This window comes from Aptenodytes patagonicus, chromosome 2, assembly GCF_965638725.1.
Source record: "Aptenodytes patagonicus chromosome 2, bAptPat1.pri.cur, whole genome shotgun sequence".
NCBI classification, from domain to species: domain Eukaryota; kingdom Metazoa; phylum Chordata; class Aves; order Sphenisciformes; family Spheniscidae; genus Aptenodytes; species Aptenodytes patagonicus.
The window spans coordinates 115,858,457-115,877,714 of record NC_134950.1 but is presented as its reverse complement, the minus strand read 5'-3'; the positions used below and the strand labels follow the sequence as shown (position 1 = coordinate 115,877,714).

General features: G+C 41.1%; 1 protein-coding gene across 1 annotated transcript in view; it reads right to left on the bottom strand.

Moving 5' to 3' along the window:
- Window positions 1–19,258, bottom strand: part of ITGA9 (integrin subunit alpha 9) — a 233,274-nt gene that overhangs the window by 10,531 nt on the left and 203,485 nt on the right. The window contains exons 24-27 of the mRNA XM_076330800.1: window positions 19,060–19,185; window positions 18,325–18,444; window positions 16,486–16,587; window positions 7,645–7,764 (exon numbers count right to left, since the gene is read on the bottom strand). Of these exons, the coding sequence (XP_076186915.1) occupies window positions 7,645–7,764; window positions 16,486–16,587; window positions 18,325–18,444; window positions 19,060–19,185 (468 nt within the window). The remainder of the gene's footprint in view (window positions 1–7,644; window positions 7,765–16,485; window positions 16,588–18,324; window positions 18,445–19,059; window positions 19,186–19,258) is intronic.

The following is a 19,258-nucleotide window of genomic DNA, read 5'->3' as shown; positions in this document are numbered from 1 at the left end:
CAAAGTTCATCTCTGATTATCAGTCTCAAAAATTAGAAAGAACACAATGTCTACTGCAGATATGTCTGGACAAATTACTATATACTGATTTCTTAAATTTCAGCAGGGAATGTGACAGTGGTTGGATATATCATTCCTGTAAGTGCAATTAATTTAAGACATATCTCAATCCATATTTTCCATTTCCTCTCCAAAGAAAAAAAGAAAAACTACTGAAATATTTCTGGCTTTATTTGAAAACCAGAGACTAAACATTAAAGACTATTTCTGGAATCAATAAAAAGTAGCTTTACAATCATATTTTGATATATTTGACCTGCCAAAAATATTTGAATAAAAGTTGTACTATGTCCATAATTATCAGAATAAGTTACTTTCATGGGTTTAGCTGAACCAGGAGAAAATGGCTATGGCTGGTGTAAGTCATAATACAGCATTTCCCACTGTGACACCAAGCCTAAAGAGAGAATTCAGATTATGCAAGTCACATTTTCTCTGTTATTGGCATTCGGGTCTGAGGGATGCTATCGACTTCCAATAAATACACATGTTGTGTTCCGGCAGTGGGGAACCTTGGAACCTTAGGTACTCATTTGCAATTTTTCAGTCTACACACTTATTCTTTTTCTGGTTTGGGCTCCTGAAAATGATGGCTATCTTATTTTCAGAAAGACATTCTGAACCACAACCCGACCTCTCTCTTGCCAGTGGATTCAATTTGTTCACACGGTGCCAGGACGAGAGCAACATAGCTGCAATGGCTGTGATGTTCTCAAAGTGCCCTGGCATGCACAGCTCCCATTTGGAGGACACTGAGACCAGAGAGAATGCTCAGCCACAACATTACTGTTGTACATTTACATAGCTTATTTTATCCGGAAAGATAACAAAGGCATTTCACAAGTATTGGACACACACCACCACTGAAATGTTGCCAACCGTGCTCTGGAGGGTGGTGAACAAATACTACATGGCAGCCAGCAAACTCACTGGGGAAGGCAGTGTTTTGGCTACAACAGCAGCATTAACCATTTACTTATGTAAGAACAAATAAAAGATGCCCAAACTCAATCTTCCTGTAACTTTCAGTCAGAATTCAAAAAGCACAGCAAATCACCCAAATAATCTACTGTAGAAAACCCAACATTTCAATCAGTGTTGCAGGAATACAAACCCTTTTGGTCTTGGGAAGCCAAGAGTCTACAAACATTTTGTGATGCTCACTTTGGTCCAGGAAAAGGCAACATAATAAAACACAGTTTTGACTGTTCTTTAAGAAAACAAGCAGACTTCAAATGATCCACCTAACTTCTCCCTGGTCAAAAAGTCGTTATTTATACAGACAACCAACCCCTTCCACTGCTCTATTCCCTCCTCAAGGTTTCCTAGCTGCTATACATAATGAAGATCTATCCATATTTGGCAGGTAATACGGGTTTGGTTTTGAATCACAGAAGTTAATTATCACCTGACTGCATTTTTATTATTTATAACAGGATAATATTGAAAAAGCCTAATTCTAGGCCTACTGAACCTAGAATCTGTGTCAAAAAAGTACTACACCAGAGAAGCCTACATATGAGATGGCAAGTAACAACTTACTTGTAGCAGCTAGATAAATGGGTAACAAAAGCAACAAAATGAAAAGTTTATCGGAAAAACTCTATAGAATGCAATGATTTGAGCACTACGGAAAAACAAATTTTAGAGAACACAAATGAAGTCACAGTTTTTGCAGTTTTGATGGACAGACAGGACAGGTACAGGCTATGTAGTTCCTACAGGTAGGGATGATACTTTTATAAGTGAGACAAGCTGAAAAATGAGAGGACAAAGCTGGGCAGGAACTTGGAAGAAGTGTGAGAAACTAGTGTTGACATGGTTTTAAACTGAGGAGAGATGGTGGAGAAGGAAAAAAAAAAAAAAGCAAAAGGAGAAGTATAGACTTCTCTTAACAAGTTCCGAGGCAGCTGGTGCATCCATCTACATACCTACAGGGAAGACCTTTGTGAGCTGTGCAATCCACCCTTCCCATCATTAGCCCCTAGTAAGTGCTCTCATAGCAAGTTGAGCCAACTGTCTCGTTTATCTGAACATCAATTATGATTCTTAATTTTAAAACATCGCCATAGTAAATAATGGTTTATTCTTGGAATTATATGTACAGAAAGCAAGAAGCATGTGAACTCTGAATGGGCACAACAACTTTCATCAAAGATATGAAACAGCACTCAGTTTCAACAGGTTTCTCTGTCCCCACCTCTAAAACCAACATTTGAAGCTATACAGCTGTGATAATGGGTGGGTTACACCCACCTGGGAGACTTTTTTAATTGAAAAGTGTTCTTCCTGGAAAGATTATATATATAAATAGATTACAGATAGAAATACATAGATTATAGATATATAGAGAGGAGAGAGAGAGAAAAAAAAAAAAAGCCAGACTTCTTCTGTACACTGAAATCTGAAGAGGTTTTGTGCCATAACTGTATGCGCCTATGCACCTCTGGGGAATTTAAAAAAAAAAAAAAAGGCAATTTTATTTCATTGCAGAGCTTCTACTCCAAAACCTGGCCACCAGGAAAGGGGGTCAGTACAAGGACTGGCCAGGAAATGGTAGTTAGCCTCTGCCACCTGAGCTGTAAATAAAAGGGAGAGAAAATGTTTTTGGGCTTGTAACACAGGATACAGAGCAACCACTGGCAAAGAATAAGTGCCGAGGTTTTGGGGTTTTTTTTTCCTCTGCTGGAAAATGGTGAGCTGTATGTTTTGGCCCATTGTAAAAAGACTTAATGTTTGAGGCCCTAAGTAAGGGAAAGTGTCTCCTTCCAAAAAGGGGAAAACAGTGGGGTTTGCTACATAGGTGAATTTCAAGTTAGCTTTAGCCTTGGTTAGCTTCAGATATTTTCTGAATGCTGAAACAATACGTGAGGCAATGGCAGCTGCTGCATGTACGGGAATACAAGTGTTCTTTTAAAGACACTTGCGCAGTCACAGAAAAAAGTCATAAGGCTTCTCCAAGCAAGAAGCCCAAACGCACCTTTGAAAAACCTGCTTGGGTCTGTCTGGCTTTTTTAAAAGAATTTCATGTTTCATAAAGAAAGCTTTATATTTCAAAGTTTGTCCCTTAAAGCAGTGCTAGCAAACAGCTGCATCCACGCATACAGCCTCTGTTTAAACGAGGATTTTGCAAGTCCAGCACTTGGTAGGATTCATGCTCCCCATTGGAAAAAGCCAGTTCAAAGCCTGCACTAACTCAGCTCAGTAGACAGAAGTGTCTTCACAATATTTCTCCTAAAAACTAAAAAAAAGTCTTCAAACTCATTTTAAGACAAAGGGCAAAAACGTTCTGTCTAGCACGTACTGAAGAGCAGGAACTCTCTGGCTAATCAAAAAACAACATATGTGGGTGCTATTCTGCTTGTCCTCCTCTCTGCAATCCTGTCAAAAATCCAGGGTTTGGAGCAGAAGAGTGTCTTATTACATAAGGGACACCTAGAGATCAATTCTTTGTCCCAGGAATCCAAAAGCTATAAAACAGTGCTAGAAACCTCATTTTAGACAAGTCAGAGCTTGGATACCACAGGGACAGGCTCAGTTCAGAAAGAAACTTAATGTCTAGATAAATAAGTTTAGATAAAAGTCCAGCTCCTGTGTTAAACATGCCCCAAGGAAACAAAATAATGTTACTGCAATGAATACAAAATCTTTGTTTTGCAAATCACTTCCACTACTGGCTCCACGGATCACTCAGCTGCCCCAATGTCCAGTCTGGTACTCACTTACACATCCCCCCTTTGATATCATCCTCTGGGCACAAACCGTTGTTTTTCTTTTTGTGCACTTTATCTAAAATGATATGGATTGAATAATTCACTCCACAACTCAAGCCAGGTCAAATGTAGAAACTTCAATCCACAGCATTGTAAAGCACTACTATTATTAATAGAATATCTATTGTGTTATAATATATCATGCTTCAGATTTTCATTTGCGTGGTGTATGCCAATTCTCCCCTGGTTTACGCATGCATAAATCCACTTGCCTGAAGGGGACCTTGTCCCCACGCATGGCTGCAGGCCTGACAGCTGAGGGAAGTGTGTGTGTGGGACAGCACTCCCCAAACTAATCCAGCCGTGACCGCCTTTCCCTCCTGAACTGTTGCCAGTGCTTGTGAAACCACGGTCTCGTCTAGCACATGGGTAGTTGGCCTGAAGCAAAGTGACCTCCTCCCTCCCCTGCTCCACTCTCCACAAGCATCTGGAGGCCACCAAAGAGATGCAGGCCAATCTCCGTAGTAAAAAGCAAGCTGTATTGCTGAGGGCAACAGCATGAGAGCCGCTCCTGCTCCTCTTGCACATGGGAGACCACAGGTGAGGCACAAGTGAGGAGGGTGAGCTGCGCTGCAGAGGAACCGGCAAGAGTGGGAGCACGTCCCCATGGATGCCTGCACAAAGGCATCTGGAGTGGATGAACAAGATACAAATAGCCACAAGCGTCAGGGTAAAACCAGGCTATCCAACAAAATAGGCAAAAATGGGGCAACTCTTGTCAGTCTGCCTTACGCATGGCATCTCATGGAAGTCAGGGAAAAGCTTCTCACCCCCTCTGAATCTGTACACACTGAAACCAGAGGAAACACGGTGTCTACATGAAATACCAAAATAAACAGAAGCAAAGCCAGTCAAAAACTGATCAAGCTCACGCTAAAAAGCTTGCTATGTGTGTATAAACATGGCTGTGGTCTTGCATGTGAATAAATAAGCTTTTATTTGAAGTGAAACAACCAGGCATTTAACATCACTTCCATTGACACGGACCCCCTAAACTGTGCAATTTTAGATCTACAAATAATGAGATAATTACCATCCTCATTTTATTGCATGCACAGTAACCTTACTCTGATTCACAGTAGCATTTTGGGCTGGAATGTCCCTGAGATCTCACTCCTACTAACGCCGTTAATTCTAGCAGTGTGCAATGTGAAATATTTACATGTATTCTAATATTTTTCTGCAACTTTAAGGAGCTGCTTACTCCATCTGCAAAATACCAGCATATTCGAGGATTTGTCCATTGTGTCGCACCACTCATGGCGCAGTCGTGCACACAGTGAGAGTGTACCTTCCACACAGGGCTGAGACACAGTCGCTGCCAGCAAGCCCTGCACTGCTGCCAGTGCTCAGTTCCCTTATAATGAGTTTGCTCCAGCTCCTGCTCTGTTTTGTGTAAACAGCTGCCTTCCAGGACCACAGTTTAGCTCGAATTAATTTCTTAATAAAAATATAATTTAGTTTATACTCTAGTCCTAAAATTTGGGTCATTTCTAGCTCTCATTAGTGGTTCCAAGATGCCCAAAATTCCATCTAATTCAAATCTGTTCTTTCATTCCACAGTTAAAGACTAAAACACTTCTAATGTAAGGGTTTTTTTGATTTCTTCACACTCAAAATTTAGGAATGACTGTAGGATATACTTGGCCAATTTTGTCTAACAAATATTTACAATCAGACAACTAAGATTCCTCTGTAGGACGGCAACTTTCCCATGACAGTTTTATCTCAGACAACTTTAATATTGCCAGTAACTTTAATAAATATAGCAACTAGTGAGTGCAAAGTATTACTTATGTATATTTATGTTCCAAAGTAAGACTTAAATGAAAATACCGGCTGATACTAGCAGCTACACACTTTTAATCACTTTTCTCTAAAACAAAACCTTAAGTTATTGGTTCCTTTAGTAATCATGCAACTCCGTGGATAAAGCACTGGAGTGCAGCTGACAAAGCCTGGCTTTTATTGCCATCTCTGCCACAGGACTCTGGGCAAGGCATCTCACCTTGCTTTGCCTCAGCACTTTTAACATCTGCATGCAGAAAGGGCTATATAAGCCTGGTGTTAGTTATAATTATTTGTTGCTGTCACTCGGAATTTCCCTCAAGGCTTTCATGCAACAAAATGGCAGCTTCTTCATGTGTACTTGAATGATCCCTATAAAATTTAAAAGAGCTCAAGTCTCAAGATTAAGCCAGGAAGCAAAGGACTGTATTAATTCTAGTAGAGACCAAGAATTGAACTTGTGTCAAATTCTCATGGAGACTCGCAGTGAAAGGTGCTATTCCTCTTATCTTGCACATTTTCAAACAATTCATCTAGTGCCTTTTTACCTTCAGGAAACGAGCCATATGAAATCAGTCATATAGGTATCAGCAGCAGTAACACCTTTTTCAAAACTGTGTGTCATTGGGACATAAACCCTGGGCCTCTTCCAATCTCACATTTTTCCATTCTCATGGTTATTCTGCCATCTTAATTGAACAGACTTTTTTTTTTTCCTTCACTCTTTCTGCCACAGAAAGCAAACGCATTTCCCGCATGCCAGGAAAACAGAAGTTACGAGATATTCTAGACTGTGGTCAAACATTGTTTTCCAAATGGAAAGCACAGTCAGTTTTGTCCTGGCCAGTATATGCTTAAAAATCTTAAAAACTGACTATAAAAATACTTTAAATCTATAACCCATATAAAATTTATATAATCTATGAAGTAGATGTATAATCTCTAACACAGCTATACACACATCTGTATAATCTATAATAAGAACTGCATGGCCAGGTTTTGGCCCAGGTTTGTAAATCCATTTTACAGCCTCACGACCTGCAGCAGTATGTCCTTTCACAGCACATTGTGGCTGCGACCTCCAGTCCCGGCACAGCCAGCGAGCAGAGCCTGCAGCACACATGCTGCTAAACAGTGCGAATCAGGCTGCTGGACCTCTGCCACGGGAAGCAAAATAACGTTGGACCTGTTCCCATGTGTGCATTTGAGATTTACTTCTCTCAAAGACAGTCCCTGACCTTGACCGTGGCCTTTTAAATTTATGGATTGGTAACAGGGAACTGAGGAATGAAAACACTTAAAGCTCCTTACCCTTCATATTTACCACACCAGATGGCTGCTGCTAAGTGTCAGCATCAGCCCAGTTTTGCCATGTAACAGTGCCTGGGTACAAGAATTGTATCTTATCAGAGATGGTGTGTGAAGGCTGGCTTTTAACAGGTCCCGGTGCTTCTTGCTCTGGTAAGGCATTTTACTCATCTGGAACTCTTTCTTTGAGGGATCTGAAGAATTTATTGCTGGATACTCCTCTCCCCCAGGGCGTTTACGTCTTGAAAACAGTAGCTACTGACTGGTTTTTGCTAGGCATGCACCCAAGCTTTTAGCTGGTCAAGCAAAGTTGAACTGATTTTCAGGAAACCCTGTTGAAATCACTGAGCCTCAGTCATCAGAAAACCATAGAGATGTACCAAGTATCTAAGTGTGAGATAACAGCAGGTTTCTAAGAGGGATCTTCCTTTGTCCTGAAATGGTATCAGAGGTTTCAACTTTTAATAACCAGGCCCTAAAAAAAAAAAAAAAAAAATCCACTTTTCCACTTCTTCTCTACATCATGAGTCTCTCCCTGTCCGTCACAAAAGCCTGGATATGAATTATAAATATTATAAAAAAAAAAATTTTTGCTGGCCAATGGCTTCTGTAATGGAGTGGACAATTATTTAGTTCCTAAAGCAAATGGATGTTAAATGCAAGGATAAATTTAAGCTTTTTTTCCTGGGTGTTTATGTTGCATCTGTTACCTTACCTTCCATAAGAGCACAGCCAGCAACAGGAAGATGAGAATTCCCACCAGCAAACTGATGGCAATGATCCATCCGACAACATACCCACGAGGCTCCAGATTGTGCAAAGCCTCAAAGACCACCTACAAAGCAAAAAAAAAAAAAAAAAAAAAAAAGATCTTTTTATGATTGGAAGTTGTATTGTTTTCCCTTGTACTCATCTTATTAAACACATTGCATGGTGGCCTCACTGATCATATTTCATCTGTCAAACAAATATGGAATGCGTCCTTAGATTTGTGCCTTCCATCTATTTTTCGCAAGGGAATTAAAGCTTTCAAGTGGAATTTGAGTAGCCATGCGTTGGATCCAAAGGATATCAGCTTCCACTCTGAAATAACTCTTACCCTGCCAAACCCCCACCCCACTCCAGACACTGAGCTTGTTCTGGTGCTGGGCCACCAAAGGTGCACAAAAGTTTGCATGAAAAACTCCATCCCTTGGATTGGCAGGGATTGCCATGAGATCTTACGTGGATTGTCTTATTCATCATGTTCCCGGCCCTGCCAAACACCCTGATGCGTCACATGAAACTGTTAACTTTTTTTCACAAAAAATGGGACAACTCGCATATATCCCTATTGAATACAAATCGTTCCTGCTGTGCTTCACAAGACACATTGTGTGAAAGAGGGAAGGGGGCGTGCAGTCATGGGTTCTTCTGGGTACACAGAGAGCAGTCCCCTGCTGTTGTCTTCTCTTTTTTTGTATAGCATGTATGGCAGGGAAATACATCCTACATAGAGTTTTCCTTAACTGTCTGCCTTAAGAAGAAAATGGGAGCAAATTATACTGCTCATATACACTATGTGAATTTCCAGTCTCTTATTTCAATCAAAACCAGTTCCTCAGTGGAAAACTGAAAAACAGTTCTCCTCAGTGAGGGCTATTTCTATGTTAAATTTTGCAATTTAATATCCAGCAAATGCAGAGAGGCAGCAGGGATTTTTTTTGAAGGTAATATGTTTGCTTTGTCTGGCTTTGTTTTGGCTTGTTTTGGAAGGCAAAGAAGTGAGTTTTCCTCCTTCCTTCACAAACCACTGTCATCATCTTTGCCTAAAAATGTAAAACTCCTTCATAGATATGAATTGTTAAATCAATCTTTTAAACAAAACAAAAAATTTTGGTAGTTAAAAGTGGGTGAAAATCCAGGAGTTAGAGTCAGATACAATTATGCAACCCCTAGACACATCTTTAAGAGGCCCATGGAAGACCAATGAAATACCTCCATTCACTGGTGACACCGTTCAAACAGCATCATTTATGAAACAGCAAAGGGAACGCGATACCATACAACCCATATGGATGTTGAAGGTGGGCATTCAGGAAAAGGCTGCAACAGGGAGGTGATGGCAGCACTGGAACAGGGGCCAAAGAGGCTCTGGGCCCTGGCCAACCTCATCCTTGCAGGTTTCCAAGCCTCAGACAAAGCCATAGGAATCCTGAGCCATCGTGGGCAACAGCCCTGCTTCGAGTGGGAAATGGGACAGGACAACCTCCCAAGATCCCACTGACGAACATTTCTGTTTCCATAAGCATACACAGCCTCAGCAAATACCCACAAAAACTGCAGGCACAGGTGAGAGAAAGCAGGTAAGTAGGGCTATATTTTGTCACAGTGTTCCCATAAAGAAGTATTCAAAGATCCTTTGCCTCAGTTTCACAGGCGAATGCTGATTAAGACCACAGCTTTTCTGGAGGAGGAGTTTGAACACAGCTGACTTACACACACTGTTTTTTTTCTATTGATGAGCATCCCGGTTTCGGCTCGGATAGAGTTAATTTTCTTCCTAGTAGCTGGTACAGTGCTGTGTTTTGGATTTAGCATGAGAACAATGTTGATAACACACCGATGTTTTAGTTGTTGCTAGGTAGTGCTTACACTAGTCAAGGACTTTTCAGCTTCCCATGCTCTACTGACTGAGAAGGCTGGGGTGCACAAGAAGCTGGGAGGGGGCACAGCCAAACTGGCCAAAGGGACATTCCATACCATGTGACATCATGCTCAGTACATAAACTGGGGAAAGCTGGCCGGGGGGGCTGCTCCTCAGGGACTGGCTGGGCATTGGTCGGCGGGTGGTGAGCAATTGTGTCATGCATCACTTGCTTTGTATATTCTGTTGTTGTTATTATTATTATATTTCAATTATTAAACGGTTTTTATCTCAACCTGCGAGTTTTCTCACTTTTACTCTTCTGATTCTCTCCCCCATCCCACCGGGGTGGGGGGTGGCGGGGTGGAGATTGAGTGAGCAGCTGTGTGGTACTCAGTTGCTGGCTGAGGTTAAACCACGACAATGAGATATTATCAGGCATTTGATGACAATGAGACATGAAAACATAACAAATGGACAGGAATTAAGCTATACATAGATAGCATTATCCAAACATATTCCCATAACTAGTATCACAATGCTCAAAATAGCTCTCGAACATGGACCAGTTCTTCACCCGAGAAAAAGAATAATTTTAGCGTTTCAGACATTAGCACAAAGCCTTTGTCAGACTTTTTAAGACATCTTGCTGAACAGAGAAAGTTTCCTAAGCAGCAGAGTTTCCCTCATAGCCAAGACGAGTGTAAGGGAAATACCAGACAGAGAGATCAAACACAAATCTTGTGCCTTCCTCGTATTTCTGAGCCAGCTTGGAAAGACGATCTGATGTGGCAGTCCATCTCTCATGGAGGCTATGGTTAACATCCATTTTGTAGACACAAGTCAGATGACTATTTCTTAGATGATAAGGCACTAATGTTATTTTCCTTTCTGACTCTAAAAGAAAAAAAACCTCCTAACATTTTAAGTATTGCCAACTTTAGCGAAGAGGCCTTTCAAGCAGTCCCTGGATGCAAAATGAGGTTGTGCCTTCTTTCCACTACTCAGAAAGTAAATGTTAACATAACACAACCTCCAGCACAATAGACCCGTGCATCCTTCATGCTTCCAAAAGACAGAGCCAGGAATAGCTGCAGAGATCAAATCATACATCATCTCTACAGCAAGAGCCCCACATTTCAGGTTTGAAGCACACTGGCTAGAATAGCTTGGCTGTAGCTTTTGCAGTCAGAGCTTGAGCTATAAGGGCAGAGAGCAACAACAGCTTCTTATCTATCCGGTTTCTTCTAGCAGTCTGGAATAAACATACAAGCATAAAAAACCCCTGTTCTTGGCTTTGTGGTTTGGAGAGGAGCGGGGATGTTGCACATGTTAATGTCCTTATCCCTCTCAAGCCCTCAAAATCTGCCTGCATTAATACGCAGCCACTGCAATGAGTTTTGGTGAAGAAGCAACCAACAAAAAAAACCCCTAGCCAAACCCCAATCAAACCGGACTGAGCAGACAGTCAGTGTACATCACACGTCGGGAGTGTCAGCAAGAAGCCAGTACAGTAAGTGGTGGGAGGCCAGGGAAACAAGTCATCCCGGGGGCCAGGTTGGAGGCAGAGGGTGACGTTACTAAAGAGAAGTGTGCCATCCGCCGCCTGCCGCTTGACCCGCTGGCCATCGCGCAGTCTCTGAAAGCCAATCTTGAGCAAACCTTGAACTCCTTGTCCCGTCCACCCCAGCAGCACAACCCCTATAGGACAGCCAACACCTTGGGGAGCACAAGGCTGTCCCCAGCCCAGCGCACTTCCCACAGCCCCGGCTGATAGAGAAGACAGGAGTGATAAGAGCAACTGATGCAGAAGATAAGGGTTGGGTGGGAAAGCATCCCAGAGAGGGCAGTGGGGGCGTGGCAGCTGTCTAGTTCAGAGAAAGCACATGCAACGGTCATAAAATATGGAGTGGATTACAGGCTTGTTTTCAGACTGATGAAACGCCAGGGAAAGGCCGTGAAAAACACAGTTGTCTTGACGATATATGAGGAGTTTTAGTTTCATATTTATCTTTTGCATTTCACACTGTACTTGCGGGATCTGAAAGTGGGGAAGCCCGGGAGGCAGCGCAGCTCGCTGTTTAGCTGTATGTACCTCACACGTCAATCAGGTTTTACACAATGTAAACTGTCCTTCTGTAAAATAACAGAGATCTGCACCCTACCACTGATTTCTGAAATGTTGAACCCGCATGGACAAGGGCATCTACCAGTTCATCTTCTACCTGTGCCAAACACTTGCTATATTCTGATAGTCTTAGTGAACAAATTGAAAAGAATCAGATTTTTTTTTTTTTTAGTGCTTTTAAAACACCCTATTTCAGTAAAGTGTGTAGGCAAGAAGTTAAGAAGTTCACTGAGTAGGAATTCTGCAAATACTTGAAGTTCATACTGTGCTGAAGCCCGTTACAGAATAGGCACACGCTGCTGCACTGGGACTCAGAAAGACAAGAAACATAATTCAGCAAAATCTGGTTAGAAATACAGAATTGCAAAATTTTCATTTCTTTTTGCTTATGTGCACTAAATGCATTTTATGCACTTGTATCATGAACCACAGGGCTTATAAAAAAATGCTATTTTATTTCTGTATTATCACCCAGAATATTTCTGGTGTTTCAAACCACACTGCACTGCTGGCTGACTTGTCCATTCAAGTGCCATTATACTTGGGGGGACTTGCAGTAAAGACACCATTCTCCTATACATCTGTACATATAAATAAGTATATGCATCCTTTTTTATATATTTATTTATTTACATATACTAAGAAAAACCTTGGAAGTTCTTGAAAAATACAAACCTGAGGTATCCTTGCTACCTGCTTGTCTCTATCCCTGGGAAATTAACTATATTTTATTGCTATTGTGTATTGTTCTGTTCCTTTACCCAAGCGTGTGTTTCTACCTGCCAGACTGCACCGTAAAGACAAGAAAATCTATAAAGGGATTGTTACAGTAGCAGATGGAAAGGTAAAACAACAAAATGAAAAATGAAACATGGTGAAAACAATAAGGCAGCAAATAACCCACTGGAAAGGGGGCTGCAAAGCTGCTGGAGGAAGCACACATCTGGCTCCAGCCAGGCTAGGATGTTGCGCCCATCTCAAAGGTAAGCTGGAGGGAACAGGCGCTTTAAAATGCTCAGTGTTTCTAAAAGGCAAGAGGGGGTGGTGGTGGGTTGCTGAGTGGAAGAGGTATTCCCATGAGCATTGAAAAAAGGCTGGGACGTCATGAGAACTGTCTAGTACCACAGGCTGCTCCTTCCAATGCAGACATGGAGAACAGGCCGAGGCCAAAGTCAGGAGTACTCTGTGCCACAGGCAGACAGCTAAAGCCTAGACATGTGAATATGCATTTAAATCTCTCTGCATATAAATACGCATATAAAGACCTCTCAAAAACACCTTGTAGGTCTTCACAACCATAAACTTCATTTTTCTAAGTTTTTCTTTTTTGTTGTTGTTTTCCCTGAAATATATTTGTTTATCATCACAAACATAAACATACCTAAATCCTGAGCAAAAAAAAAAAGACCCATGTAGGGCAACCACTTGCCTGTGTTGAATTAAACCTGGGGTGACTGGGCTGAAAATGAGAGAACAGTGAACTCTACCCAGGAAGAGAGAAAGTTCAAAGGCTTGATGAAGCGTACCTGTGCTGAGCTGACAGCACCAGACAGCTATATGGTAGCCTTCAGCTTTACACGGCACTTTGTTGCAGGAGCTGTGTGCATTTTATATGGGGTTCCCCTTTCATCTATTCAGCTTTGCATTCCCTCACTTTCAAGACAGGGAGACTCAGAGGCATTTGGCCGGTCTTGACATAGTGAAATCCAGCCTATTCTTCCCTCCACACTGGCACTCGCAGAGGGAAGTCCTTTTGCTCCATAAGAGCACTCCTCCTCCTGCACACGAGCAGTGAGCACAGGACGTGAATCCTTGGATCTGGTATTTGACCACCGCAGTCTCATGGAGCTTATTGTTGGTTTTGCCTCACATGGAGAGAAGAAGGGAGCCAAACCTTCATGGAAACCCATATGCTCAAGAAAATAAAGTATGCCTCCTGATAATACCATGCCATCGGTTTCAGCCAATACATACTCATGTTAATACAACTGTCATCACAGAGCCAAATCCAAACTCTGCTCACCTTCTTCATATGATTTGTCCAATGTAAGAATTCAAACAGCCTGTTGTAACTGGAGACAGAAAATATATCATTCCAAATCACATAAAACCATATCCAAATCCAGATAAATGATTTCTGAAAACTGCATAAATGCATCTTTTTTAAAAATGGATTCATTTCAAAGACAGCCTGCTTCCCAACTTACAGATATTTACATAAGCTTTTGCATCTCCCTTACAATTCATCTACTAGAGTTTCTGGCAAAGCTGATATTTATATGGGTGGTCCTGCCACCACTGGTACTTCTTACACTAGCATCACAAATATCAGTCTACCTTTTCCTTTGTCTTCTTTACAGATAGTTTGCACTCTGATATTGTACACTATATTGTAGAAGCGCCCAGTGAAGTAAGGGCACCTGGTTCTAAAGAACTGTTTAAATGGGCTAGTAACTCTACATTTAGCTGTAGAAAGCAAAAAGGCCTCTTCAAATTTACCATGATAAAGTGTCTAAGAAAATGCGTTTTATTGTTAGTGAACACTTTCATAAACAGACTGAAAGGAATTCCATGCACAACTGTTCAGAAGGAGCTGCTATCCAAACGGATACAGTACAGCAGTCCGTGGTCAATGAAAAGAATACAGGATGGGCTTTAAAAAGGGAGGGAGGAGTATGAACAAAGACATTTTATCTCTCCTGTCTCTACTTTCAGCTGAATAGCTGTGGCTTGCAACAAGTACTATTCCCTTCTGCATTCCACAAGAAAAGATGGGAGGGGGGGTGGGAATTAATACCTTGAGCCAAATTACATGTCTTAAATTTTTCCCTGAACATGACCCTATGCAAAACATACAGCAATGGTGAAGCCGACAGACATATGGAAAAAGCATAAAGGAGAGAGCAAATGGCACTCACGTTAGAAAAGACTTGAAATTACAAATTGACATTACATGGCTACAACATGTCAAGCACGCTCCTTTACAGCTAGGGCTTCCCAGGAACTAGGAGCAAGCTCTTCTTTGAAGATTAATATAGCTTCCCAGCACACACAGTGCGCTTCATAATCGTTGCAACTCAAGGCTTGATGAAAGGCTTTCCGGGAACAGAAAAAGGACAATGTTTTTTTGTTTGTTTTCTTTTTTTCTCCAAGCATTAGATAACAATGAAATAGAGCAGAGCTTGCATTCCTAGATAAAAGCATTTCTAAATTTTGAACATTGAATAATAGTAATCCCACACATTTTACATTGTGCCTATTATTCTGAGAGATTCTAAAACCCTTTACAGATCAAAATATTTGGCAGAGAGATCCTGACTTCTTCCATTTCAGTTGCGGCATGGGTATCACAATCAGGTGTTACTTTAGTCATTAATGAAATTTTGCCATAAAATGTCAAGATTTGCTCTGTTCAAGCTGCAGAACTAAAGAAAGATCAAGCAATGCATTAACAATCAGGGCTGTGGGTCACTTATAAGGCACGTTCCCAGAGAAGGCTAGCTATGTTTTTCATTTCTGCTGCCAAGCCTACTTTTTAATGCTCTTTAGAATGGTCCAGAAACCTGACAAAGAAAATAAAACAGAAGGGAAAAAATGGTGTCCTGTCATATAAAAGAATCTCTTTTTCTGACAGATCTAATAAAATAGTAAGTTAAGTCTAGGGTTGCAGACATGATGGTGGAGAAGATGGTCACTGTAGCGGTGTCTCTACTTTCAGACTGAAGGTAGTAAGTAGATGCAGGTTCAATTCTTCCTTTGCCCATAGGGTTTTAAATCCAGTATCTCTGAGATGAGTGCTTTAACTTGGGACATGAGTGTCTTCCAAAAGTGCGTGAACTCAATGCTTTCACACTCAAACCTCAATAGTACTCACTGAAATGGAGCCAATGAGAGAATGGTTGCATGGGCTGGTGGTGATTACAGTCATTGGGGATAAAAGGATAACCGAGAGATGGGATCTAGACTATGTTCCTAAAACACACAGCAAGAGGAGAAATTGAAAGTAGTCCACATTACCTCTGATCCTCACGTGAGAGAGAAATAAGAAATGAAACTTAAAAATTTCAACAGGCAAAAAGAAAGCTGAATTTGGGTGTGGCCCCTGTTCAATTTTCATGCATAAGTATTAGGCAACTTGGTAGTAGGAAACCAAAGCCATCACCTCCACCTTCTCCAGTAGACTGTAAACATGGCCCTGTACAGTTTTACTTACAGCCACAACTATACAGTGAATTCATCTTGAACTTTAATTCCAGCCTCACACAGATCAACACAAAATGCAGTATCAGGTCATACATGAATTCCACCAGCTCAGCACAATGGAACAGTTAAATGAATCTCTGAAAGTTTAGACCCCCTTGCCCATTTTCACAGCTCCCAAAATACCATTAACACTTCTAAATATTTCATACTGGCACATCTGAAAAGACTTTGCTGGGGTTTCAAGTCTCTGCTAGGTTTTCAAGGAAAATCTGAATTAGATTAAAGCAGACATTAACCCTAGAACAGGAAACTAAACCTAATTTTGGCACGAATACCTCAAGGGTATTACAATTTTGTCTAGTACAACACAGATCCTCCTGCTCCACGTAACATCATTCACTGTGATGGCATGGTTATCGCAGAGAGAAAAAACACAGAACAACAGTTCACAGCACTGCTAGTCTAGCCAGACAAAGTCTGGGCACTCCATGGGCTAGCCCAGCCCAAGCCCAGTCACAAATTCCAGTTTGCGTAGAGCTCTCAACGATCTCCAGCCCACTGGGCTCAGGAAACCTTTCTCTTCAGGTTTATTTACTTACTGGTTTTTCTTCTGGGCTCCCATTGGGCACCTCCACAACTCTGAGGTCAGGGTCCACCCGCACCCTCGCCCTTGTGACGAACTGGATGACCGATGAACTGTCCTGAGATGTAAAAAGAGGAAGAATTGGACTTGGGGGTGCAAAAAAAAAAAAAAAAAGGCAGCAAAACCCCCTCAAACAATAACATCAAACATTTGCCAATGTAATAAACACAACTACACTATGCTTAGTGGAGGTTGGGTTGAGAGTTAAGTACTATCCTGGTTAAAACTCTGCTTTGAAAAAATATACCTTATATATATATACACACCGTAACAGACAGACAAAACTGAGTACATTATCTCAGATTAAAACAAAATCAGGTATGTTGGACTTTAAACACATCGTTTGTATTTGGCCTGTTAATGTTTCCCGCATTTACCACAAAAGCAAAAGACAGAACATTGCCAATCAACACAGGCAGGCTCAATATTAACCATCAAAGGAAAGTTCCTACTTGTTTTTCAAGTGAACAGAAAAAAGATATACAAAACCTGGGATAAATTCAAGTATATCCTGAGGTAAAAACTTCTTAATTATTTGATTCAGTGCACTACAAATATCTTAACTATTCAATGTATACCTCCCCTTATTAATATATATTTCTCCAATTTTTACACAGTGCATTTTAACAGGCACATTCCAATAAGCTGCCATTTCAACTCATAGGTTAGTCATCTGTAGGCTGTTCACCTTGGGGAGGGTAGGTGATAAGTAGCAAATAGCATGTAATTGGTGATACTGACCCAAAGACATGTGTAAGCACTGTATGTCTTTTAAAGGAGTGCTGCTAATGGTCATCTTGGAAAGGACCCAGCAGATGGGATGAATCCTGGCTATTCCCAGGACTGAATTTCCCAGAAGCATGTTTTGTGTGCACTCAGTTACTTGCTCACATATTTCAGCATTTCTATAAGCATGTAAAAAATACCTGAAACTTCTGGCCTTGCCTGTATATATTTTGTTTTCAAATATGAACAAACATTAGCAGACCTGGTTGGTTTCAGCTGGAAAAGCTCAGAGCTATCAACTGCTTTAGGAACTGCTTTCTAATAAGGGCGCTCTCCAACGCTTTTAATCTAGCAGCTATCAAAGAGAGGTTTATTTTAGTAGGCTCACGTTATCAGCTTTCTCCTCTGATTATCTTATACCCTCACAATCTTACAGCATCTTGCCACAATTACACAGTCAGCATTTTTGTAAGTATAGGAAAACAGGGCAAAACACAGTAAATCACTAGAAATTTAAAAGATTTGCTGTCTCATTCAGTGGCTTCAGAGAAGACAGGAATTAACTTGCCTCCATTTGTTTCCTGTCACAAATGTCAAGCTCAGCACTAATATGGTTGTGATGCATCTTCTTTGAATAATAATCATTTGAAGTAAAAAATTACAAAAAACTGCCAAGTCTCTGTTTACACAGAGAGAACGATAGATAGTTGGTCACAGTTCACATGCACTTACTCTACTTTTCATTTTTCAGAATGAAAACTTTCAGAAATCAATTCAACTTTCAGAAGTCTCTAGCCTTAACACCATGCATACAATTAGGGGCCTCATTTGTTGTTTCTCAACGTATAAATTTCTGAACTTAATTTATTTCTGCCTTAATGAGTAATGGGTAAGAACTAGGATTAACACCTCCATACATGCTGTTGATAAATAGATCTGTTTTCTTTGACACCATGATTTTTTTATAACACAATAGTAAAGAGAAGAAGGAATGCAATTCTCGAGTCCATTGATGCACACAAACATACTTAAATTGGTATTTAAGACAAACTACAACGGAAGCACGTACCTTCTTCAGTATCTCAGTATTCAGCAGCGTGTAGACACTTATATCACAGGATTCTGCTTTTACTAGCGAGCTTAAATTGCAGCGTATAATTAAGCAGGACCTGCCTGGTCTTTCACAGTCCTACAGGAAATATGGAAAAAGCTGTTAGGCAAAGGAGGAAAAAATTCAGCGACAAATTGTGTGACAGCAAACATGCCAGCTGACTAAGTTACATAGTAAACTGCTAAAATACAGCACTCCTGCACTGAAATAGCAACAACTTTCAAGACCTGAAGACAGCTAGATACTGTACAGCCAGATACTGTATTACTGCATGAAAGCAAGGCAGGTGAAATTCAGCCCTCTACAGAGCTGCTGAGACACATGAGTGCCTGGGGCTGGGCCGCCGCTGCACACCAGCCCTCTGCTCAGGTCAGGCACCAAGCATGGTGCAGGGCCCTGCTGCCCCATGTGCCTTTGACAAAATACGGGAGCAAGGGCTCTGGTCACCAAGTGTGTGCTGCTATGTCAGGTAACTCCCTCCCCACTGCACTTCCTGAAACTTCCTATATCCATTTAAAAATCAGATAATTAAAATCACTAAATATCCCCACAGCACAACATCGGTATTAGTCTACATGCGCCAAACAGTTGCTTTATAATGAACTATCTGCTTGAGCTCCTCATGCTGAGCCACGCAAAATCTTTTGTAAGATACACCATACGTTCAAGTTTGTCATAGGCGGACTTTCTTACCAATACTTTTCTGCCAGACTTTGTGAAAAAAGCAAATATTGTGTGGAAAATATTTTCATTCTCTTGAGGAACAATGCATGGGCTGGGGTTTCTGTGAAAAGAACAGCTTCCTTTGTCCTGACCAACCTGCAAGCACAATTATAATCACAATTATTACTCTGAATTAAAATAAATGACACAAGAAGGTGGGATTAACCTG